The 25,928-nt window shown below is 38.7% G+C and overlaps 1 protein-coding gene across 2 annotated transcripts; it reads left to right on the forward strand.

Moving 5' to 3' along the window:
- Positions 1–856: 856 nt before the first annotated feature.
- SLC38A2 (solute carrier family 38 member 2) lies at positions 857–19,704 on the forward strand. 2 transcript variants are annotated; one of them, XM_067564153.1, is made up of 16 exons: positions 857–1,218; positions 2,224–2,475; positions 2,836–2,917; positions 3,084–3,199; positions 8,209–8,282; positions 8,380–8,472; positions 8,669–8,750; positions 9,986–10,068; positions 12,097–12,155; positions 12,288–12,464; positions 13,334–13,413; positions 13,513–13,613; positions 14,564–14,688; positions 15,021–15,165; positions 15,342–15,439; positions 16,420–19,704. In XM_067564153.1, exons 2-16 carry the CDS (start codon positions 2,363–2,365, stop codon positions 16,516–16,518), a joined length of 1,527 nt encoding a protein of 508 aa, XP_067420254.1. In that variant the 5' UTR covers positions 857–1,218; positions 2,224–2,362; the 3' UTR covers positions 16,519–19,704. The 2 variants fall into 2 exon arrangements, with proteins under 2 accessions (XP_067420254.1, XP_067420255.1); XM_067564154.1 differs by lacking the exon at positions 857–1,218 and having other exon boundaries at positions 1,228–2,475.
- Positions 19,705–25,928: the final 6,224 nt, after the last annotated feature.

Below are 25,928 nucleotides of genomic sequence, written 5' to 3' on the forward strand. Positions count from 1 at the left end.
TCCAGGTGAAGGGCTGAGAAAATACTCCAAGAAGCAAGCTTAACTGTTCCTTTTACACTGTCTCTAGGATCTGGATCTATATGTGTCTGCACCGCATCATACACTACAAATAATAAATGACTGCAGTCGGTCCATGGGACTGATCAGCTTTCACCTCAGTAACCTTTGCATCAATTGTAACGTGACACTAAAGAGGGATGATGACTGGAAACAGTAACTGGGGAGGGATCACAGCAATGGACAGGGGAAGCCTCTGCTAGGGCTGAAACTCAGTGTCTGTAAACTGCAATTGACAAGTGATACTGTCTTTACACCAAGGAGTCCTAGACAAAGAGCCTCATACCACCCCTCTAAAGTAGTAGTAGCCCCATTTTAAAGATGGGGAAGCGGCCCTATTAGGAATGAATTACAGTTTGCTATGTGCTTGAAACATGTATGGCTATTGCATGCACTCACTGAACCTCCCTGCACCTCTCACGGTGTTGTGAGGTTTAACAAATTGACCTCAGGCCTTTCGAGAGCCTCTGAAAAAAGGTGAACACAAAGGAGCGGTATTTTCTTGCTTGGCGCTTGGGCGATTAGATAAGCACGGTATTGTCTGCGGTGTTACCTCGCTGCGGAAGAATGTCATCATGGTCTTTCTCCCTTATGCAGGAAGCGATTTTTACAGGCTGTAAGAGCAGCCAAGCGTCAGAGCGGCATCCTCCTAGCCTGAACCCGGGCGGCACTGAGCATGGGTGGGGCGTGGCTAGGAAGCGCAGTAGCTGGTGTTGGTACACAAAAGAGAGGCGGCACATTGCTATGTAGGTGCCGCGCCCTTGCCTCTCCCCGCTACATCGCCGCATTCCAGCCCGAGTCAAAAGCAGAGACATCACAGAGACGATTTCAGACCTTTAGCAACGTCGTACGAGAGCAACATCCTGCTGCTTAGCGAGCACGCTGCCCGGCCGCGGCCGATCCTCAGCTACCCACACCAAAGCCGCACGCTTCTTTCTCCCTGCTCCTCCGAGTGCGGGTGGAGAAAGGGAATATTCATTTTTCCTCTGTACCGGTGGCTTTTAAACGGCACGTTGGTACGTTGATTTATTTATTTTTTTCTGTTTAAGGATCGTGGGTTTTTTTCCTTTCAAGAACATTTTAAAAGAGCAGCTTAGAAAAAGATCTCGGTATTCTTCTGAGGATTTCAGAGGGAAAGCTCCGATTTTCAGCTTCGCTAAGGTAACGTACTCTGCTTATTGCTCGGCTGATTGCGGGGGCCGGGCTTTAAAACGCTGGGTGGGTTATTGGTGTCTTTAGTTAAGGACAATATTCTGGTTTCGAAACGATATTAAAACCCTGGCGAGGTATTTGCTGTGTGTAAGAGCGGGTCAGACGCACGTAAAATCTCCGCCACCGCTGCTGCTTCCTTCCAAGGTAAAAAAAACAAAAACCCCAAAAATACAGACGCTGCTGGTGCAGTCTTGTGACCGATTTGCATTTTTTTCCATTTAATATGCAGGGATCCCATCATGTCCGGGAGGAGGGAGTGGGAGGTAAACAGCAGGGAGCGGTATGGAAATGTTTGAGAGGAAGGTTAATCAAGAGTGACTGTGACAATCGCACATGGGTGTTGCATCAGTTTTCTTTCCTGGCATAGGAGGGGCTGAAATGGAGGTGTTCCTCTTCTAGACAGATAGTACACATGTGTGTGTGTGAATAAATGTATTTATCCTAAGGGTATTTTATTGTAAATATAACAAATATTTGTCGTTATAATATACTATATGGGTACTTCTCCGTTATAAATCGTAATGTGAATATTATAGTTTTTACATTGCACCATGGTTGGATTCCATGTAAGTTATGTAAATCAGGTGGATTTGATTTTCAGATATAAATGTTTTCCTAGCAGCCAGAGTGTGTGATCATGATTTAATTCTTTTGCTTTTGTGGGTGCATGAAAGAGCATGTCTCAGGAAGCCTAGCATACATATACACTGGCAGACCCTTTCCTATGCAGATCACATATCCTGGCGTGTGCTTGGGTGTTGTAGTTGGAGATTTATCTTTGTTCTCCCTTGTAGTCAGTATCTTGTACTTTTCCTCTTCGCCCCTCCTCCGCTGGTACTTTTCCACTCGCCTGGCTGGCGATGAATCAGCCCCAGAGCAGCAGCAAGCAGCAGCTCTTCACGTGACCCACTAGATAGACCACTGCAGTATTGACGTTTCCTTTTACCTCCACAGGCACGGCATTGGCAAGCCCAGCAGCCAAGGACAAAAGAGTGAGCCGAGTGGAGACTGGAGACTGCCACCGAGGGGTGGGCATCAGGCCAAATATTCCCTACTTCATCTAATACAGGGGAAAGCTCATTGAATCCCCATCATGACCAAAGCAGAAATGAGCAAGTTTAACATCTCTCCAGATGAAGACAGCAGTAGCTATAGCTCCAACAGTAATGACTTCAACTATTCATATCCAACCAAAGCACCTCAGAGGTCAGAGGGATTTTGCATTGCTCTTATTTTTGTTTTCATTTGTTAATATTTGTACATCACTTCAAACATGTATAGTACACTATACATAATAAAGTACTGTTTTAAATGATTTTAAAATGCCTTGCCAGATCTTATTGTTTTTAATGTTTATATCTATTGCAAATATAGGAAGTTGAATATACAACATTTTATATTTATCTTGTAGATGACAGATTGTGTAGTTAATTTTGTTGGAGGATCTGATAGTTTTCTAATTCCCTCTTGAAACAGAATAAAAAGCAGTAACAACTGACATGTTTAAAGGCAATTCATGTAAAAGCTGTTCATTATAACAATTAAAGATGGATTTTTTTCTTACAGACCTTGTATAGACAGGGATTCAGAAAACCAAAATTTCCTGCTTGAATCCAATCTTGGAAAGAAGAAGTATGAAATTGAATATGTAAGTATGCAATAATGATGTTTTAAAATTAGCACAATAAACTAAATTGCTTTACTTTCAAATATTTAACTTTGAAAAGTGGAAAATGTTAATTTAAATTCAAATCTAAATAATGAATAAAGCACTGGTTCTCTGTTAATTATTAGCTTTTCCTTCTCTTACACAGCATCCAGGTACTACTTCCTTTGGAATGTCAGCGTTTAATCTGAGCAATGTTATTATGGGTAGTGGCATCCTTGGACTTTCTTATGCCATGGCAAACACTGGAATTGTTCTCTTTGTGTAAGTATGTTTTGGTTAATAAAAAAGGCTCTTCTGACATGTATCTTTTAATAGACAATATCAGTGGTATGCAGTGTAGTTGTAAGTGTGTTGGGCTCAGGATATTAGAGAGACAAGGTGACCAACTTCTATTGGTGGGAGAGACAAGCTTTTGAGCCAGTCAGAACTTTTTTTCAGATCTGTGTGTGTGGCTCAAAAGCTTGTCTTTCTCACCAACAGATACTACTCCACCCACCTTGTCTTTCTAATATTAGGGATGAAATCCTGGCCCTAAGTCAATGGCAGAGCCCCTACTGACTTCAAGAGACTGCACTTAAGGATTTAGTGGCTGTTTTAATGCTGTACCATTAGCTAATATAGCAGTTGGGATGCATTCTGAAAAGTGTAGAAACTTCTTTGAACATTCAGAAAAAATGTGGAAAAACTACATCTATTAATCTACAGTCAAATTTTAAGGTAGGTTTTCTTTTTATTAGATGAGCCAAAGTTTCTTTAAAAAAACTATTAGATTTATTTTAAAAAATTCATTACATAGATAGAAGCACTTTAAAGGACTCAATCCTGTTTTACTTTCTCCCTCAAAACTCATTGAATTAAATCTGGGCCCCACTGAAGACAATTGAGAGTTTTGCCATTGATTTCCATGGAGCCAGGATTTCATCCAATGTCTTCAGTACGAGGTGTGGGTGCACAAAGAATGTAGGATCAAGCCACAGGGAGGGCAGTAATCAAGAGGAAAATGTAGAGATGGGTGGCTAAGAATTGGTTTGTTTGGTTGGTTTTTTAATATTTTACAAATTAAGTCTGGTCTGCACTTAAAAGTTTTGCCAGTATAGCTATATCAGTCAGGGATGTGTTTTCTCCCCCCTCAACTGCAACTATCATAGCTATGCCAGCAAAAGCCCTGGTGTAGACACAGTTATATTAGGAAGAATGTTATTTTGCTGATATGGCTTACTTATTTATTCAGGGAACTTATTTATGCTATGACAGCAAAAGAACTATTTTGCCAGCATAACCTCTACTACGGGGTTTTACCAGTATATACGTATACCGGCAAACATTTCTAGTGTAGACAAGGCGTTAGTAACCCAAAGTAATCAGAAATGGCATGAGAATATCATTACCTCAGTAATTGTTCAATGGGGAAAGAAAGACAACAAAAGAAAACACAGCAGTGTCTGAAGTGTTAAATGCCTTTTTGCTTCAGTTTTCACCAAAAGGGCTAGCAGAGATTGGACGACTAAAATAGTGAACATCAGTGTAAATGGGATAGGATCTGCAGCTAAAAGAGGGAAAGAACAAGTTAAGAATTACCTAGACAAGTTAGATGTCTTGAATTTAATAAAAAGGTGATAACAGTCAACATGTATTTGTCAAGAACAAATCATGTCGAACCAACCTAATATCTCTCTTTGTCACAGTTACTAGCCTTGTGGATAGGTGGAAGTAGTAAATGTGATATAGCTCAACTTTAATGAGGCATTCGTCTCACATGACCGCAGAAGCAAACTAGGGAAATACAGCATAGATCACAAGTTTTCAAATGTGGGGGAGGGCTGTGAGAAGCTTTAGGAGAGCAGTGGCTGCTGGCTGGGCATCCAGCTCTGAAGGCAGCACTGTTGCTGGGTATCTGGCCAGCAGCCACCGCTCTCTACTCTGTCTTCAGAGCTGAGGGGTGGTATATGTATTTGTGTGGTGGGAGGATAAGGAAGTAAATGACTACAGACACAAAAAGGGGGAGCATGCTCCCATACGTTTGAGAACCATCGGCCTAGATTAACTTACCTACTGTAAGGTGGGTGCACAACTGGTTGGAAAATGGTATTCAGAGAGTAGTTATCAGTGGTTCACAGTCAAGCTGGAAGGGCACGCTGAGTAGGGTCCCTCAGGGATCTGTCCTAGGTCCAGTTCTATTCAATAGCTCATGGATGATTTGAATAATGACATGGAAAGTAACACTTACAAAGTTTGTAGGTGATACCAAACTTAGAGGGGTTGCAAGTGCTTTGGAGGATAGGATTAGAATTCAAAATGATCTTGACAAACTGGAGAAATGGTCTGAAATAAACAGGATGAAATTGAACAAGGACAAATGCAAAACACTGCCTTTAGGAAAGAATAATTAATTGCACAAATACAAAATGGGAAATACTGCCTAAGAAGTAGTATTGCAGAAAAGGATATGGGGGTTATAGTGGATCACAAACTAAATATAAGTCAATGTAATACTGGTGCAAAAAAAAAAAAAAAAAAAAAAGCAAACATCATTCTGTGATGTATCAGCAGAAGTGTTGTAAACAAGACACGAAAAGTAATTCTTCCACCCTACTCAGTGCTAATAAGGCCTCTACTGGAATACTGTGTCCAGTTCTGGGCACCACACTTTGGGAAAGGTGTGGACAAATTAGAGAAAGTTCAAAGGAAAGCAACAAAAATGAGAAAGATCTAGAAAACATGACCTATTAGAAAAGGCTGACAAAAATGTGTTTGTTTAGTCTAGAGAAGAGAAGGGTCAGGGGGACATGATAACAGTTTACAAATATGTAAAAGGTTGTTATAAAGAGGAAATTGATAAATTGTTCTCCTTATCCACAGAGGACAAGACAAGAAATAATGGGCTTAAATTGTAACAGGGGAGATTTAAGTTAGACATTAGGTAAACTTCCTAATTGTAGGGGCGGTTAAGCAGTGGAACAAATTACCTAAGGAGGTTGTGGAATCTCCATCACAGGAGGTTTAGAGCATGGCATGATTTATTCATTATTTGCTCAGAACATTTATAAATGTATATACTTTTTTTATTTATACCTACTATTAATATTTTTTTAATTAACAAAGCTGTGCCATACAATAAAATAGTAAAGAGAGATTTATCTGACTCTTTTATATGTCAATTCCATGCTCTAAAGGTTCTGTAGTGTTTATGATGTTAACAGCATAATGCATGGTAAGCTATATCTCAGGAGTTAGTGAAAACAAAACAGAAAAATAAGTGAGAGAAAGCAAGCTTAAAGTCAGTTATTTGAATAATTCAGCACATAACACTGAATCAGTTCATTTTTTAAAACACTTGTAGCTAGCAATTTAGCAATCATAGGTGCCCCAGTGGTTTCATTAATTTTCATCTCTAGATTCTGCATTCAAATGTATTCTATATCACTACTGAAATAAGGCTACACTAGTTCACATAACATCACAAAATTAAATATGATTAGTAATCTATATGCAGGAGAGCAGAGGTTGCAATTGCTAAAATGTTATTGAGAGTTCATGGCTCACAGGAATAATAACAGTATAGAAAGCTTTTAAAGTCTCTTATTGGTTCATATTCGACGCAGGTTGGTAATGACTTTTTTAATTTTTAACATATGATTTTGAAATTAGTTGAAATGAGCTGGTGATTTTATTTCAATTCCTACTGGACAAGTCACCATAGTGTGTGCTTAGGACAGGTGTCCCCATAGTGTGTCCTTGGTAATTTCATCATAGAAGCCAGGAACTAAAGGAGCACACAGACTTATTCTGATAAAGTGGCCATTCTAAGTTAAGTCTGAGGTATCTATTATCTGTACTATCTATTTTAAGTTTTTCTGTAGTACCAAACACTATAATCTGTAAACTCTTTCCAGTACTGTTTCTGGGGTGAACAAATTAGAGGAGTCCAGTTATCAGTGCACTTAATCATTACTTTTCATGATGATGAAAATGTATTTGAACATAATATACAGTGTATTCTGAGCTACACTGACAGATCTGTGTGGAGATTCTTGTATTACTTGTCAGTGATATGCCTGATTCAAGCTCATGCCTCTACATCTTTTACTTTGACAAGCACTAAAACCCATACAAAAAAAATGAAATGAACAAACTGGGAATGAGGACTCATTAAACTGAGCTTCACATTTTTGAGCAGCTGTAGTCTCTGAGGGCTGCTCTTTTAAAGCAGAGTGCTTATATAGGTGTAGGAAGGGGCAGTTTATTGATTTACTACAGCTTTGGAACATTGATGTTCTTCAACTGCAAAGAACAGTGCAGCTGCTGAAGGGATGTATTCCTTGTGATTCATTGAAAGGTTTTATTTTTAGAGGTTACAAAGAAGCATTTCAATAAAGGATACATAGTTCTTATAGAAACTATAGAGAAAGGAAACAACTTCTGGGAGCCCTTAGCAGTTTCTTTTTAGGCACAGATGAAACAACAGGAAATGTTGAGCAAAGAAAACTGACCTATATTCAGATCATTTAAATGTATATGAATTTTAAAACAAACTTGACTGAGCCACCAGCTCTTAACATTTTCTAATATTCAGTCCATACTTTTACCAGTCGATTAACTGTCTTTATAGTTTCATTTTGATTTACACAAAAACAACATACAACTGTAAGATGATTTGTTTCAGATTTCAGCAGATTTTGTCACCTAGTCACAAATTACATCAGTCACAAGTGTAGTGTTTCAAAGATGAGCTAGCTGTGATGTAATTACCCAAAAATGTGAGGAAAAAGTAAAAATAGAAAAACAGCTGTTACAGTGATACAAAATAATGTGCTTTGATAATTTTGTAAAAATGTGTTTATCATATCAATCAAAATATATTGGATCTGATTCTTATTTACTCTTACACTGCTATGCACCACTCTAATAGTGTAAAGGGGCCTTAAAGTGGATGTAAGTATTATTTAAGTCCACTTCAGCAGTATCTAGTCTAAATGAGAATTGGGCCTACTGACAAAATAATAGTGAAAACAGATGTACCTTCCAATGTGAATTTAAGTATGGTGTCCTTTCACAAACAAGCATTGATTGATTCAGACCTTCTCAGCTAGCATTGGAACTAGCTAGCATTATTTTTCTTAATTGTTCTTTCATTTCACTATATTTTGATATTAGTTCTTATGTTCTATCTTAAATCCTTTCTATTCAACTAGCACACTTAATATAGCTAAACCAAATAATTTAAGGCTATCTAAAAGTTTTGGCTTTTGTTGTTTTTTTTCCCCCCTTAGGATTCTCTTGGTGGTTGTGTCAATATTCTCCTTGTATTCAGTTCATCTCCTCCTAAAGACCGCCAATGAAGGAGGTAGGGTAAATTCTTATTGTACAAATAGGTATTACTAACTTCATACTATCTTTTGTAAAGTACACCTTTTCAATTGATTTATTTTGTATGTTTGTAGGATCTTTATTATATGAACAGCTAGGAATGAAGGCATTTGGTTTGACTGGAAAATTTGCAGCTTCTGGATCAATTACAATGCAGAATATTGGAGGTGAGGGTTTTGAAAAATATGTACTGTAGATTATAATGTCAAATAGTAAATATTCCCTCTCCATTCTCAGACTTTTTTCACATAACATATTTTTATCAAATGCTTGTGTTCAAGTAAAGTTATGAAACAAGTTTTGTGACTCTTATGCCATGTTCCATAGCCTATATTTGTAATGATCTATATTATTTACCTACAGCTATGTCAAGCTACCTCTTCATAGTGAAATATGAGTTGCCATTGGTCATCAAGGCATTTATGAACATCGAAGAGAACACAGGGTAGGTGATAGAACTTCTCATCAGAGAAATTATTATTAGAAGCAAATATGGACACCATATACATTTTTTATGAAGACCTCTGTTGGTACACCTTAGTGTAGCTTCTTAATCAGAGATAGGCCAGTGTTAAGCTCCAGTAAGATTTTCTCTATCCCTTGAATGGTCCATTTGACATGGATCCAGCATCTACTGGGAAAGATGTTAGTAAAACACATGTATTGCATCATATTACAGAAAACAGTTATGAAAAGAGTATTAGGTAAGTGCTAATGGATATGCTGGTCAATATATTGCTCAATAATTAAATGAAAGTTAAATATGGTCATAGTTGTTATCTCTAATATATTTCAGGAAACTTAGACTGATAAGGTGGTTTTCAAACATTAACGTTGTGGGAAGTGTTCTGACTATATAAGCTGCATTTCTGTAGTGATTCTAGTTAATATTCACTGAAGGAGAAATAGTCAGTAAGCCTGTGGCCAGGCCCGCCAACAGGAATTCCAGGCCCTAGGGCAGAACAATCCTGCCCCTGTTCCGTCCCCTCCTCCACTAGCCATCGCATCCCTTCCCCACTCCCAATCACTCGGTTCCCCTCTTCTCTTCCACATACCCCTCCCTCCATGCAGTGAGCTTACAGCTGGAGGGGCTGTGGTGGTGGAGGGGGACTGGAGGAGGGATGTGGTGAGCAGCAGGGCGGGACAAGCCGGGGAGAAGAGGGATGCAAGAGGCGAGCAATGGTGGGGCGAGCAATGGTGGGGCGGCTGAGCAGGGAGAGGGAGTGTGGCTGCAGGGAGGCCAAGCAGGGAAAGGGGGATATGGAGGAGAGTAAGGGGGCCAAGCGGGGACATGGGCTGGTACAGAGGGATGTGGTGGGGCAGGGCAGAGTCTGGGGTGGACTGTGGGCAAGGCCATGGGCAGAAGAGGTGGGACAGGGAGCTAGCCTCCCCGAGGGGAAGCTTTCACCCCACCACCCATGCCCGAGGCCCTTTTAATATCAACAGAACACCTTAAATTCCCCGGACTCCATGGCAATCTTCAATATTCTTTTTATACATTGTCTTGTGAAATTTAGCACAAAATAGTTTTTACTCTTGGTATTGTTATGGGATACTTTATCTTTTACTTATAAACAATAGCATGTTATAGAAACAAATATATGTAAGGACTAACCTGTAGGTGTCATTGTTATAGAATGCTTTGATTGCTTATACAAATTTTTTTTTTTTTTTAAACAGAGAATGGTATCTTAATGGTGACTATTTGGTTGTGCTGGTGTCTGTAGTGCTCATTCTTCCTTTGTCATTGCTGAAAAATTTAGGTAAGCAAATAGTCATTTAAAGTAAATGTGGAAACAGGGCTGATTAGTTGTTAACATGTGGAAAGCCCAAATATGGGAGCTATCTCCACATTACTTGATAGGTGGATGCTGGGGGAACTGTGCAAATTATCTCAGTCCCTAAAGAGAGGAACAGCACCTCTCTTTTTTAAAAAATAACTGAGTACAGAGTGTTTGTAGAGTTTAAAGGGAAAATAGAGTGGGTGATGATAGTAGGGGAAGTCTGCAGTTCCACGGCTTTTGACTGTGATCTTGGCAGATCTGTCAGTTTACACAAGATTTGACCTGATCAATATACATGCTCGGGGCATCAGAGGAAAGCACAGATTCTGCGCAAAGTGATGATTGTGATTCAGTTGGTGAAACACTTCCTCTAAATCAATATGGAATAAATACCCCACATGGTGCTGTTGAGTCAGTATTGACACAATTACCCACTGTGGTGTTGTGGAGAACTATGGAACTCAAAGTGGCATCTTTCAGATGAAATACAGGACCAGGTCTTGCTAGCACTGAAGACTAGCAAAAGTCCCACTGATTTCAGTGGAAACAGGATTAGATCTATTAACTGAAGCTCCTGATCATTTGTTGTCATCAGTTACCACAGGGCACTTTTCCAAGAGTGGGGATGTTAGCCCTTGTGTTCTGGCCAAATTCCATTTTGGGTAATTAAATTTACCCTGCAGTTTAAATTGGAAATAGATATTTTTGTTGGTTGTTTGGGGTCCTAAACTGTAGTATTGCTGCCTAGTTCTTTGGCAGAAGTGACTGCACTTCAGTGATCCATATATGTTTTTTAAAAAATGGAAGATGGTGGGTTGTTTTGGTTTTATGATTCTTTGGGTGAATACACCTATAGGAGATCCTCAGGGCTTGTCTGTGCAGTGGGCTAATGAGCTCTACAGGGTGTGATTTCTAATGAGTATTAATGTGCTGTGCATTAATTGGTCCACATGCACCCTTCCAGTGCGCACAGGCAGGGTATTCACAGACCAGTTAATGCACAGCACGTTCATGTGCTTCAGAAATCACACCCCTGTAGAGCACATTACCCCATTGTGTAGATAAGCCCTCACTAATGACTGAGGACTTGTATTCATTGCACCAGTTAACATGCTCGAATTACTCCTCTCTCTTGAGTAAGGCCTGGTGTACATGTAAAAATTAGAATGACCTCACCGTGTCACTCAAGGTTCTGAAAAATTTTGCATTATAGTTTGGCCAACCTAATCGCCAGTGTAGATGCAGCTAGGTCAACAGAATTATTCCATTGACCTAGGCTATGTCTACACTGCCAGCGGCACAGCCAGTAGTGCAGGATCGATTTTGCTGGTTCAATCAAGTGGCAGTAAAGACTCGCTCAATTGAACCTGGAAGTCAGCTCTGTAAATCCACCCCGGCAAGTAACATAGCGTTGCGTCGACGGGAGGGTATTTCCCGTTGGCGCAGCACAGTGGAGATGCTGTGGTAAGTAGATATTAGGAGGTCAACGGGAGATACGCAAGTTACTGTACTTGTATATGGAGGTTGCATATCTCCCGTCGATTGCCGCCGAAATCCGCAGCCAGTGTAGACCAGGCCCCAGTTATCACCTCCTGGAGAGATGGATTAACTACATTGATGGACAAACCCCTTCCATTGATATAAGAAGTGTTTACACTGCAGCACTGTAACTATGCCACAGTAGTGTAGACATAGCCTAAAAGTGACCATGTTGTGAAACAACAACAGAGTGATTTGATTAGCAGCACAGAATCACTTGATTAGCAGTTGATGAGGAGTTAATGAACTGCTGCATTCCCCAACTGCATTACAACTGCAAACTGGCTCAAGTTTAAAGCACCATATAACTTGAGCTAGAAATTTTGTGGAAGGAGGAGCTATCATTGAAGTGAAAACGAGTGTTGAGACACTCAGAAATTACTAAATTTTGTGAAGTAGCAAAATAAATGGAAAAAAATAAAAAAGCAAGGCTATAATTAAAATGTTGTTTCTCTTTCTTGATTACAGGATATTTAGGATACACAAGTGGCCTTTCCTTAATGTGCATGGTCTTCTTTCTTATTGTTGTAAGTATAATTTCTCTGTAGATTTTACAGTGCTTGTAATAGTACATTTTAAGTGAGATTTCACATGATTTCTAAGAGCTTTATCATATTGTATCAGTTAAAAATAACAATGTGGTATGGTGATATTTTTAGGTCATTTGCAAGAAGTTCCAAATCCCTTGTCCTGTGGGATTGGAATATGACATGGTGAACACAACTCTGAATGGTACGTTGGTGCACCTGGCAAATGCTGCACTTTTGCATGGACCAGAACAAAACATGACTAATGATGACATGTGCAGGCCAAAATATTTCGTCTTCAACTCACAGGTAAGGTACCGCATGTAAACTGCATTCTCACTATTAAAAATATAGAGAAACAGAACATACATTACATAGAAATATGGTCAATTCTGTTTCTTATATAATTGCCAAACCTAATATTTTGAGGAGAATTAACAATTTATGTCCCAGTCCCACTGTGCACATCCTGCAAACTGGGGCTTCCTTAACTTTTATTGAGTTCAAGAGGAGATGAAGGTTTCCGGCCTCTCCTGGGAGGCAGTCAACACTTCTCCTGGTAAGGCCCCAATTCAGCAAATCACATAAGCACATGTTTAACTTTAAACATGTGAGTAATCCCATCCATATTCAGTAAAACACATAAATAATTTACCAGATTAAATTGCACTGGTGCAAACCGCACCAGTAAATGGGTTTTGCACTGTTGTAACTACAATGATGGAAAAGTCTCCATTGACTTCAGTGGGCTTTGTATCAGTCTCTAAGTGCCCAATCCTGCAAACCTTTACTTACACGAATACTCCTAGTGATGGAAAATGTCGTGTGTAAGGAATACTCATGTGAGTAAAGGTTTTCAAGATCAGGGGATAAAGGTTCAATCTACCAAAGTGCTGAGTACCTCCTGGGAGATGCAGAGTGCATTCAGCTACCATGGACTTAATTGGGGCTGAGAATTCTCAGTAGTGGGGCCTGTAAAAAACAAAATGAACGAGAAGGAGAGTTGTAATAATTTTACACAATAGTTGATTTTTTTAACAGAAAATTCAGACAAATTAGACTTTTAATGGAAATCTGAATAAAAATATAAAGTAGAAACTTACTGATGAATTCTGTTCAACAAAGATAAATTTTCTACATTTATCAAGAAGTTTATAAAGCATGTTTGTGTTTTTCAGACTGTCTATGCCGTACCAATCCTAACCTTCTCTTTTGTCTGCCATCCTGCTATTCTTCCTATTTATGAAGAACTGAAAGGGTAAATGTATAGATTGTATATAACTTTACTTTTCTTTCAAAAAGAAACAAGCAATATAGTATCACTAACAATTCTTTTTTTGTTTGTTTGTTTTAATAGCCGAAGCCGTAGAAGAATGATGAATGTGTCCAATGTTTCATTTTTTGCCATGTTTGTAATGTACCTATTGACTGCTCTCTTTGGATACCTGACATTTTATGGTAGTTATTCCCTTTTTATATTCTTTTAAATGAAGCATGTCTCTAGAAATTCGAAAGACATTTTGTGGCTTATAAAATGTAAAGGAAATTAGCATTTACTAAGTACTTGATATTTTTATATATTCGCACACACACAAGAGGAACCAGTGGTCTTACGGCTTAAGTTCAGAACTGGATATAAAGCTATTTTGGTTCTGTTTGATGCAGACTTTGTGTTATCCCCAACCTGTCTGTGCCTAAGTTTATCCCTCAGTAAAATGGTGATACTACTTCCAGGGATTTTGAGGCTTATTAATATTCATTTATATCTGTAAAGTACCTTGTGAGTCCAACATTGAAGTTACTATATAGGGGCAACTATAGAAGTGAGTGAGATTCTGAGCCTTAGTATGTTTAAGAAGGGAAATTAGCTTTCTTTTTATCACTAGCCACTGTAATTTTTTTCACAAACTTCCCATAACTGCATATTATTATATTATTTCCTTTTCTGCTACTGTCCCTTTATTGGTTTTCATCCATAAAACCAAAGAACTAAGTTTTGCTCTGTAGCTTCATTGACTTCAAGGAGTCTACACTGGTACATAAGAATAGAATTTGGCTCTTAAGAATTTGCTGTGATGTTACCATAGTCTAGTAATCAGAAGGTAAAACCTATTTGCCTTTCTCATGCAATGTCAGTGAGTAGCAGAGAGCAGAATTTGGCTCATTTGGAGTACACATGCAAATAAAATGAGTGGGATTTGGCCCTGTTGTGTCTCTTTTTGTTCCACAAGTTCACAAGACAATATGCTCAGCACCAAATGAGTTTAATTCAGTTGAAATTTGTGGATGAACTGAACTGTTCTATTTCGTAAGAGGTGCACAGGGATATTACCATTCTGTTATGTCTTGCTGCAATCTTGTAAAGAGTGTGTTATTGGAGTTCAATTAAAATGCCATTTTCTTTATAGGAAATGTTGAAGCAGAATTGCTTCATACGTATTCTGCAGTCCTGGGTGCTGATGTTATTCTTCTTATTGTGCGTCTGGCTGTACTTATGGCTGTAACCCTTACGGTACCCGTAGTTATCTTCCCAGTAAGTAATATTTTTATTACCATTCTGTGTATCCATCTTGGACAGTAATTGGCTACCTTGCCTTTTTCTCCTGCTGTGGACTAATAGTAATATTAAATGAATTAGGCAAGTACAAATAAAGAACAGGAAAACCTGTTTTCATAAAGAGCTGTTAAATGCACAAAGTAAAGTTCATAACAGAATTTTTTTTTCTCTCTAATGTCTTACTGTTATAGTAATCCCAGGTGTTTTTGCAACAGTTAAAATATTTTCAGACAGACATATAATTAAGTTGACCGTGTCTCTTTAAGGACTTTTGTGATTAATACTAATGTCCTCATTATTTTTTGCAGATCCGCACTTCAATTACACAACTGTTTTGTGCAGGGAAGGAGTTCAATTGGTTACGTCACTGTCTCATTACAGTGTTTGTTTTGGCATTTACCAATGTTCTTGTAATCTTTGTCCCTACCATTCGAGATATATTTGGATTCATTGGTAAGTGTTTATATATTGATTCAGGGGTATTTTGTATTGGTTCAGGGGTATATTGTATATTGGTTCAGGATTTTTTTTTATTTATTTGTTTTTCAAATATCAGAACAATGTGTTCAAAAGCTAATGAAACACAGTTTACTTATTTCAGAAAACTCTTTGTTTTTTTAAAAATATAGGTGCCTCTGCTGCTGCCATGCTGATCTTTATACTTCCTTCTGCTTTCTATATCAAACTAGTGAAGAAAGAACCTATGAAATCAGTGCAGAAGATTGGGGTATGTACAGCAGAGTATATTCATTAACATGCTTTCATCACTGGCTAGCTCAGAGCAAGTTTATTTCTTTATAAACTAAGGATTTCAGAATTTTTGTGATCTTCATTAATGAATCAGCAGTAACTAGCAATTTCTATTACTCTAATTAACTAACAAGCAGTAGTTTCATAGGCATTTGTAACTGGAGCAAGAGCTACCAGGAAGTTTGTCCTCAGATTTCCCCATGTGACCTCTCCACTTGTCCCCACCAACTCCAGAGGTGACAATGACCAAGATGTCATCCTGAAACAGCAAATTGTTAGTGGAAATTAAATAGTGGTGGAGATAAAATAATTTTAATTACATACAACTGTTGCACCATTACTAAAGTTAAAGTAGGATGAATAGAAATGGGGTATATTTGGTCTATTTTATAACAAATAATATAAATATAGGAAAAGAGCCTGATCTCTATTGAATGGAGTTTATTCAACAAAATATGTATTCAGTACTGACACTGCCGTATAGCATTATGCAGCCTCACTGTTCTCTCTCAAATATTTCTTCAAAACCTACTCTTCTTAGTTACTCTTCCAGAGCTGACCTCCCCCTGATCACTTGGGCTCTCTTGCTTGATGTTGCTGCCTCTGATCTTAGACATTCTGGTTCAGATTTCCAGCTTGTGAAGTCTGGCACAGCAGCACTGAAATCAATGAAGCTGTGCCAGTTGGCACCGGCTGTGGATGTGGCCTGCTATGTTATAAATAAATATATTAATATATTTTAAAAAGAAATCAGAGCATATGAAAATAATCAAAGGTTATCTCGGTGTCACTTACTGTAACCTTTGTTCTTTTTATTAATGATTCGTTAGTGTTCTTTGACTTATTTAAATCTTAAGAATCTTAGGGCAAGCACTTACCTATTTATGCCATGTATACCTATGTATCTGAAGAAGAAAATAAAATATCTGAAGTGAAATTTATATTTTCTCTTTCCAGGCTATACTCTTCCTGCTGAGTGGCATACTTGTGATGACTGGAAGTATGACCTTGATTATAATAGACTGGATCCATAATTATGCATCTGATGGACATTAACTGTCATGATTTAATCTCGAATACTCCAGTATTCACTCAAATATCTACTGAAAGAAAATTACCTATATTTCCAATTTTGCTTCCTTTAAAATGCAGATTCTTTGATGCTGGTTCTTCTGACTGTAGAATAAGTGAACTCTTGTAAAGAAACTATTCTGCATGATGGAAATGGATATAAACATCAAACCACCTGAGTCTCTGGCTGAGGGAAGTGACAATTTTATTCCATTCCAGAGAATGGACAGAACTCTCTGTAGACTTTTATCAAGCCATGTTTGGCTTTCATCATTGTTACTTGGATATTTTATTATTTTACTTGAATGTGCCTAATGGAACCATTTGATGTGAAAAATAACTCTTAATTTGCAGCAAAGTATTCATATAACCAATGAGAGAGAGAAAGAGAGGGGAAAAAACACTAATTTTTGTACCAAAAATTCTTATGGACCTCAAAAGCACGATTTTGACTTTAAGAAAACATTTTTTAAATAAAAAAAATTATCCCAGTAACATAGTATAGAACCTGTACAAACATTTAATCTGTTCTAAATTTAATACATCTTGCCCTTCTGTGGAGACATAATTAGAAGAGGGTGCATTTGTTTGTTTCTTGTTGGCTGTTCAGAAATAAATTTTTTGAAACAAATTATACTAATTTTTCAACCAATTTGAGTAGGTCAAAACTCTATTTGAATAGAAACAGTTTTTTCAGTGAAACTCAGTTACTCCAAAATTTAACCAAACAAGTCGTTGTTGATATCCCAAGTCATTGTACCTAATCAGTTAGAAATATTATAGTTTCAAAATAATGGCAGTGTGACGCAGATGATGTTAATGCTTTTAACAAGCCATCAGAATGGGTGATGTTTGAAACAAACTTTTATATAATGAAGAGTTCATAAAGCTCTTGGGATTTTTCTTGATGTTTTCAGTAGTGCAACTGGGTAAACAGAGTGGGGGTTTTTTCAGTTGCCGATATCTACCAAATCACATTGGGTCGTATCATGCCATTGATATACAAAACTCTCTGTTGAGATTAATGGGGAATTCTGCTTAATGATTGCCTATGGCCCAATATCAATTATGTTTAGTTTTTTGGCTAGCCGTTCTTGAAGATGCTGCACTATGAAAGAGGTCCCGCTATAGTATTAATTGTACAGTATTCACAAACTGTACAGTATTTGTCCATTTCTCATGTCATTGAATTTTGAATTACTTGATTATTTTTTTCCTTTTTGTTCATACTAAAAGCCTAATACACAAACTGCACCAGTATTTGGTGCTCTGTACAAGTTCTCTTCATATAGGCAACTGGGATTCTTCATACAGTTGATACTGTACACTAGTTTAAACAAAACAAAACCCCTCATGGACTAGATTGTCAACTTATACGTCTTCGCTTCAGAATAGATACATTTTGTTTGAGCTCTAACTAGCGAGCTATAAAAACAGGTCCTGTATGGTTGTGATTAGCTGTTTTGTTTCTCCTGCATGTTTACTATTTATTCCTAGCCCAGGTTGAAGAGAAATGGTACCTTCCTAAGAGCACATTTATCAACAGGCTCTCAAACACCACTATGGGTGGGTTCAGTATAAGAACCTAGATATAGGTTATAAAAGAGAGTCATGGTACTTTGTTCAGCTATATTCATCTGGCATAATGTTTTAAAAATCTGATTTACAAAATTCCACTTAGTAGTTGGGTCAGAGGGAACAAATAATGGTATGTAATCAGTTAATTAAATAGCACTGAAGATTTTATCTGAAAAACCAGGATCAATTCTAGGTAACAATCATTGGCAGATATTGTCTGTCTTGTCCACATTTTAAAAATTTATGAAAAAATTGCAGATATTTGATTCATACTTCTGCCTAAAACTGCCAAACACCACTTCTGTAGCAAACAAATAATGAGAAGTTAGATTTCTCTCATCTTGCTTGTTTGATTAGTCCAGTGGTACCCAACTTTCAGTTAGCAACTGGAACTGATCAATGCTTCTCTTACTGGGACTCAGGAAGAGGAAGTGGAGCTCAGATCAAAGGTTCATTTATTCATGCTGAACAAATGTCTCAGTGCTATGGCAACTCTTCTTCCTCCTCCCCACACATACGAAAATCTGGAGGAGGATTTAAAATGTCTTCTCCCTCCAAGAATGTGTAGAGGATGAAGAGATCCCCTTTCCAGCATCAAAAGGAGCAAAAAAACTTCTTCTCTCCCTCAGCCACTGTCAGAGGGAAGATAAGAGGTAAAGATGTTACATAATAGCACCTCATTTTGTATCAATACATGTTAGTGAGTCATGCAAATCAATGCAGCAATGTGTGTACACTACATTGTGAGTCAGTGTTCTCTGAAGCTCCATTTGATGATTAAGTAGCTCTTCACCTGTAAAAGTAGAGTACCACTTTGCTAGGTTGTTTTCCAATATATGAATCTGTTGCAAACCTGTCAGTTTAGAGGTTCCTAAACAACAAACCAATGGAAATGAGCAGCTTCAGTATTAAACCACTGTATTGTCACCTTGTTTTTATGTTGCTGTCTCCCATGGTATTTCAGTCATAACTGTAATGTTATTTATAGAACATTAATCCATTAAAACTAAACCTATTTTTCAATATTTATGATAGTCCATGTACATAAATTTTATGTGTGTATATAATGTAAATACATTGTATATAATATAGATTTGGGACTTTGGGTTATTGTATATATTTCTCTCATTATTAATGGTTATTGCATCATTTCAATGAATTCATGTTATACATCTGTGTAACAGCTGTCAAAGGAAAGTTTCTTTGCACAAAAAGGTTATGCTTACAAAAATTAAAATAGTATGTTACATTCAAGATATGTAAGAACACACTAACATGAAAGGTTTCATTTATTACTAATGTACATGTTGCAATAAAGAGAAGTCTTTGGGGTCCATAAAGAAGTATCGATCAGGTTCAGATTTTTTCATACCGTTTAACGTGGTTGTTAAATTTCCCAAATGCATTGACTAACAACTTTTAGGATCTAATGTATCTGTTACAGCTGTTCTACAGTACATATTTGTATATATTGTATATACCCACTGTATTGTTAGAAGTCAACAATTCAGCTACAGTTGTTGGCAAAGAGTGCTACACAGTTTCAATGAAACGTATGTTTGTTTTAACTGAATTAAAAATAAATAAATAGCATGTTTGTGTGTTTTCTTTGGGAATGAAGAGGTGAAGGAATTGCTTTTGAATTAGTAGTAATGTACAGCACATGGGATTTAATTCTTTGGCTATTTGACATGATTATGAACACTATTCTGCAAAAAAAACCAACAACCATGCAGTCTAATACAATTTAGTAGTGGGTCAGAGAGAATAAGTAATGGCATGTAATCAGTTGATTAAACAGCATTGAAGATTTTTTTCTCTTGTAAACTCAACCAGGATCAGTTGTAGGTAAGATACTATTTGACTAACATGTAGTAAGTAGTATGTACATAATTTCTATTGGTTTGACAAAATAACCAGAACTAAACTTGTTATTAAAGCTAAATATGAGATAAAATCATGCAAGGAACATATATTTGTTGTATTACAACAGCACCTAGAAACCATCCATGACTGGAACCCCATCGTGTTAGGTACTGTACATCCTCAAACCACTCACTACACAAACAGCCAGCTTCCTGCAAGACAGTACTGACTTCTGCTAGAAACTCCACAACATTAACAACCTGCCTCAGAACACCATTCTTGCCACCATGGATGTCACCTCCCTATACACCAGCATTCCTCACCAGGACAGCATCGCTGCATGCTTCAAATATCTACAAGATACTGTACAATGCTTGGAAACCACCCTAAATGCATTACCAAACATCCATTTCATCCTCACCCACAAACAACTTCCCATTTAACAATACATTTTGTCCAATGCATGTGAACAGTCATGGGTACGAGGGTAGCTCCCCAATAGGCCAACCTGTTCATGGGCCATCTCAAGGAAGAATTTCTGGGAGAATGCAACATGAAACCAAGAATATGATGAATCAATATTTTCATCTTCTGGATGGAAAACAAACACCCTCAGATTTCCACCACAACTTCTACAATTACCACCCATCCATCATATTCTCTCTAGAACACTTTGACACCAGCGCCAGTATCCTAGGCACACAGTCAGCTTCAGCAATGGAACCTTACTAATGACTACATACAAGGAATCCATAGATCTCCACACTTATCTCCAAAGGTCCAACAACCACCCCAGACACACAAAGAAATCTGTTATCTACAACCAGGCACTCAGATACCACAGAATTTGCTCCAATGAACAAGTTCATGATACACATCTTAACACTTAAAATGGCCTTAACTAAACAAGGACACTCCCAAAGACGTAGATCACGTCATGGAATTGTCCACCAAAACACCCCACGAGAACCTGCTTCAATACAAGGGGGACACCAACCCGCTGACAGCACAGCCCTAGTTGTCACCTACCAGCCCGCACTGGAACCTGTGGTATCATCAAACAATTACAACCCATATTTGATGGGGACCATATTCTGAAAGAATTCCAGAGGGGTAACCGTGTTAGTCTGGTTTTAGACAAACAGCGAGAGTCCTGGGGCACCTTAAAGACTAACAAATTTATTTGGGCATAAGCTTCCGTGGCAGAAACCCAGAAATCCGACAAAGTGGGTTTCTGCCCATGAAAGCTTATGCCCAAATAAATCTGTTAGTCTTTAAGGTGCCACAGGACTCTCGCTGTATTCTGAAATAAATATTTCTTGAATACCCTTGTCTGGCCTTCATACAATCCCCCAACCTTGGCAAGCTCCCCATAGACCAAGACACACCAACTCAAAGCAGCACCAAACCCTCTCAGAACAACACATGCAAAACCTGCAGACATATCTCCACTGCTATGATGATCAATACCATCCACAACACACCTTTCAAGATTCATGGGTCCTACACATGACTATCACAACATGTGCTGTACCTGATTCAGTGCATCAAATGCCCCACAACAGCTATGTGGGTGAAACAAGACAATCGCTATGTTCTCAAATGAATTCATTCACAAAAATAATAAAAGACAAAAACAGCCTGTCACCCATGGGTGACTTTTCACAAGGCAATCACTCCATTTCTGACCTCTCAGTCCTCATCCTCAAAGGAAATCTGGACACAACACTTTCAAAAGGTGAGCCTGGGAATTTAAATTCATAACTCTGCTAGACACTAAAAAACATGGACGCAACAGACACACTGGTTTTAAGGCTCCTTACAACAATTTGTACCACACCCCACTGCTTGCTAACCCTTGATTGCCCACTTCATTTTAAGTGGTCTCCTACAGCACATGTGAACCCCTTATGCTTAACAGTGTGTCCCAACTTCTATTTAGCTCAGACGCTTTGGTTACCTTTCCCAGACCTGAAGAAGAGCTCTGTGAAGATCGAAAGCTTTTACCTTCCACCAACAGAAGTTGTCCCAGTAAAACATTACATCACCTACCTTGTCTCAAACATAATAAAAGACAGTCCTGCTCCAAAGAATTCACAGTCTAAAGCCATATTCCTGCAACTGGATCTGCATGAGCAGAACCCTGTGCAAAGCTCCAGGGCTTTGCATTTTTAACAAACAGTTCTGTCAAATGAAGACATATGGCAGAATATCCAACTCCTCTTTATATCCAAGTTTGCATCCATCCATTCATGCAAATCTTCTTACTTCCCAATTATGACAATATATGTACTAATGTATGTGTGAAAGAAAAAGACTTGCAACTTCAACGCCATAACCTACAGCATTTTCTGTATATTTTTACACACACAAAAGAAGTTAAAAGAAGTTAGAAGTTATTAAGGGTGCAAAGTCAAACACTCAAAACTTAGGAAATGCCAGAATTAAGGTTGCCTTGGCAACCTTAATTTGTCCCTTTGTGTGCATTAGGACGCAATCTTTAATTACATGATCAAATAGTATCATTTCCACAGAACCCCTGCCTCATTCAGTGCATAGAATGGATGGTGCTCACTTACTGTGTAGTTATTGGATATTTTGTTTTTTCTTCATTCAAAATATGGCCCCAAGCCTTCTTTTATTGTCTATTCTTCAAACCCTTTTGTGAAGACAGAATTATGAATTCTTTGAGTAATGACCCTATCGGTGCTCCACTTCTGGTGTGGATGAGTCCTATGGGCCTTTCATTGGATATTTTCAAAAGCAGTGCGCATTCAGCCTATACATACACTTCAGATATCCTTGTGTCCTGTATCAAGGATAAATAAAGCCACACTGGCAAACCACCCTCAGTTCCTTCTTAACCACCTTACAGCCTGAGATGGAACAGCTAGCATACCCGTTTTCAGCCTAGCTGTAGCTTATCTTTGTATTTCAGCCGTAGTATAGTTTAGCTTTCTAATTAGTCAGTTGTTTAATTTACTAGTTTGATAGCCATTTTTTATTTGATGGTTTGTCTGTTGACTACCCTGTCTTTTTCCCCCATAACCCTTCCCCCTTGAGGGGCTTTTCCTGGGGGTAGCTGTGGCTGGTTATGCTGGGCTCTCCGAGCTTTCAGCGATGCTTTTCTTGCCAGGAGTCCAGCCCAGTTAGCAACTGACATTCCACTGTTTGAGAGACAACCACACCCCCAACCCAGGACAAGATCAGCACTTCTTTCAAGAGCAGAGCTAGAAAAAAGAGGTTACATTCAGGCTCCTTATGATGGAGCAAGCACTAAGACCAACTTCAGATCCGGGATCAGCGGACACCCCTATACATCAGCCTTCAAGTGCACTTAGTGCCCCATTGACCTCTGTATCCCACTCACAGATCTTCATGGGATAAAGACACTGAAGGTACCGACAAGGCTCCAAGGAAAAGGAGTTCTGCATCTCCCAACAGAGAGCACCTTGTTGAAAAGATCCAGGTCATGTTAGAGAACAACTGTGTTGGAACCTTCAGGTCCCAAAGAGAGTGACTTTGAGGTGCCAGGATGTTTTGGTACGGGGAGTTCATCAAAGACCTCACACTGTTCTAAGAGCCACTGTAGCAAGAATACTTGGTACCAAAACGATCCTCAGTACTGACAAAACGTGAACATCGAAGCAGAGAGTCTAAGCACTCTGCTTCTAATAATCCAGAACCATCTAGGACCTCTAAGCACTCTCACTCCAGAAAGCTGGTAACATCTGTTTCGGTACACAAACTAGTATCCCAGGCTGCTACACCAGTGTGTCAGAAGCTGTCGGCAGCTTCAGTACTGACACCAAACGATAAACATGTGCCTTTGAAGCAATCATCACTTCCAGTGCCTACACCATTTTCTAGCCTAGAACCACCAAAACAGTCAGCAACCCCAGTACCAACACTGATTGTTATAGAGCCTCATTCAACCTCACTTCAGATACACCATATACTAAAAGAATTTAGATTCTCCAGGGACCAGTTCATTTCAGAGCCAAAGTCTCCATTGCTAATTTTTTAGCTGTGGAAGCAGTCAATGAATGTGGCAGGCAGCACCATCCAATCTATACCTTACAATAAAAACCAGAAATGACTCAATCTCCTCAGGCGAAAGAGCTAGTCCTTAGCAATCCTACAATTTCAGATCACAAGCTATCAAGCTCTAATGGCAAAGTACAACAAATTCAACAATTTTATTGAACTACTCCTAGAGAACACCAAGAACAGTTCAAGGCCCTCATAGCTGAGAGACAGCTTTTAGCAAGGTTGTCACTGCAAGCTTTCCTAGACACAGCTGACACTTTGGCTCAATTCATCTTCACTGCCATCATTATGTGTCAAGCATCCTGGCTGCAGTTGTCTGGTTTTCCTATGGAGGTTCAAAATACTGTGGAGACTTCCCCTTTAGTGCACTTAAAACTCTTTTCTGAGTCCACAGACAAATCTCTTCAAACCCTGAAAGATTTAAGGGCCACACTCAGGTCTCTTCATATTATATGCTTGAAAACAGGAGGAAGTCTAATAGACCTCAAACAGTGCAGAGACACCAACTGGTCCAGTTCTCTACCTAGATCAATGGATCCACCTAAAAAGAGGCCAACGTTTCAAAAGAGAAGATCTCCTAACAGGACTGCTATCACCACTCAATCATCATCTTTGACCAACCATCAGTTTTGATGGTTTGGTCGAGGGCTGAGAACATCCCCCCCTTGGGAATCTCCAGCTGCACCAGCCAGCCCACTGTTGGAGATCAACTTTTCCATTTTCAACAAGCATATGTCCGACAAATAACATTGGGTATAATTGTTTTCCCTTCCTCAATGATTGGCTGCTCAAGGGCTGGTCATACAACGAGGTTCTTTTGACACTACAGACAGCCATGTCTCTGTTAGGTCACAGGTTAGGTCTTCAACTCAACACTGAAAAGTCCACTTTGACATCACCCAGCCTGCTGAGTTCAGGGACATATTAAGGGATCAGCTGAGAGTGTCGATAGCCCGGTCCGCTCAGACGCACTTGGTCAATCTGGAATGTGTGTGTGTATCTAGGGGGGGGTTATTTGAACCTGGGGCTGGAGGAACCCAGCCCTGAAAACCTTAGGTACTGCAGTATAGCTCCATTGGGAGGGGGCTTGTAGCCATATGAACACACAAGTAACACAAGCAGTACATTAATAGAATCACACCCCTAGAATCACACACCCCCTTCCAGGAAGGTAACCCTAATAAATAAGTATACCTCAAGGTGACGGGCAAATATGGTAACAATACCCACATGGGGAGAGGTGTGTCTGAGCTCATAGTCCCACACAGCCATAGACTATTTAAAGTTGGCTAAACTGTCTTCTGAAGCTAGATGTGGGTTATGATAGGGATGGAGGTAGGTAAGGATGTTTGAGGTACTGTAACTATGAAATTCCATACTTTCTAACTTTGTCTTTTTTGTGTTTTGTTTTAAATTTAACTTTTATTAGAATGCCCTGGCTTTCTCATATTCAGGTATTTAAAACTACAGTGTTCTCTTTTTTTTTTTTTTCCTTTTAAGGTATGGTACTTTCTCATCCTTAATTCCAGTGTAATGAAGTTTTTGTCTGGAACTGACACTAAGATTTATTCTCTCACCCTCTAGTGACTCTCACTGGGTTCATTATTAACAGGGTGTACCATAAATGGGAGATTTTCATTAATTTCATTAATTCATTGCCCAGGCCAGAGGGTTCACAAGCTTCAAAGATCTGCCCAATTCAAAAGTTTTTTAGGATTTGGTCTCTTTGATGAGAACAAATAAGCCATATTACAACAGCGATATTCATGTTTCTGAGTGCAACTAGGACTTATGTTCTTTAAATCATATTAAAAACATGAGCACTCCAGGAACATACTCCAGTAAATTATTTATGCTTCTAGTGAGTACTGACTATCATTTGGGGCCAGACTGTGGCTGGT

This window comes from Emydura macquarii, unplaced genomic scaffold (genome assembly GCF_026122565.2).
Source record: "Emydura macquarii macquarii isolate MOO-44397 ecotype Brisbane River unplaced genomic scaffold, CSIRO-AGI_Emac_v2 contig_2636, whole genome shotgun sequence".
NCBI lineage: Eukaryota > Metazoa > Chordata > Testudines > Chelidae > Emydura > Emydura macquarii.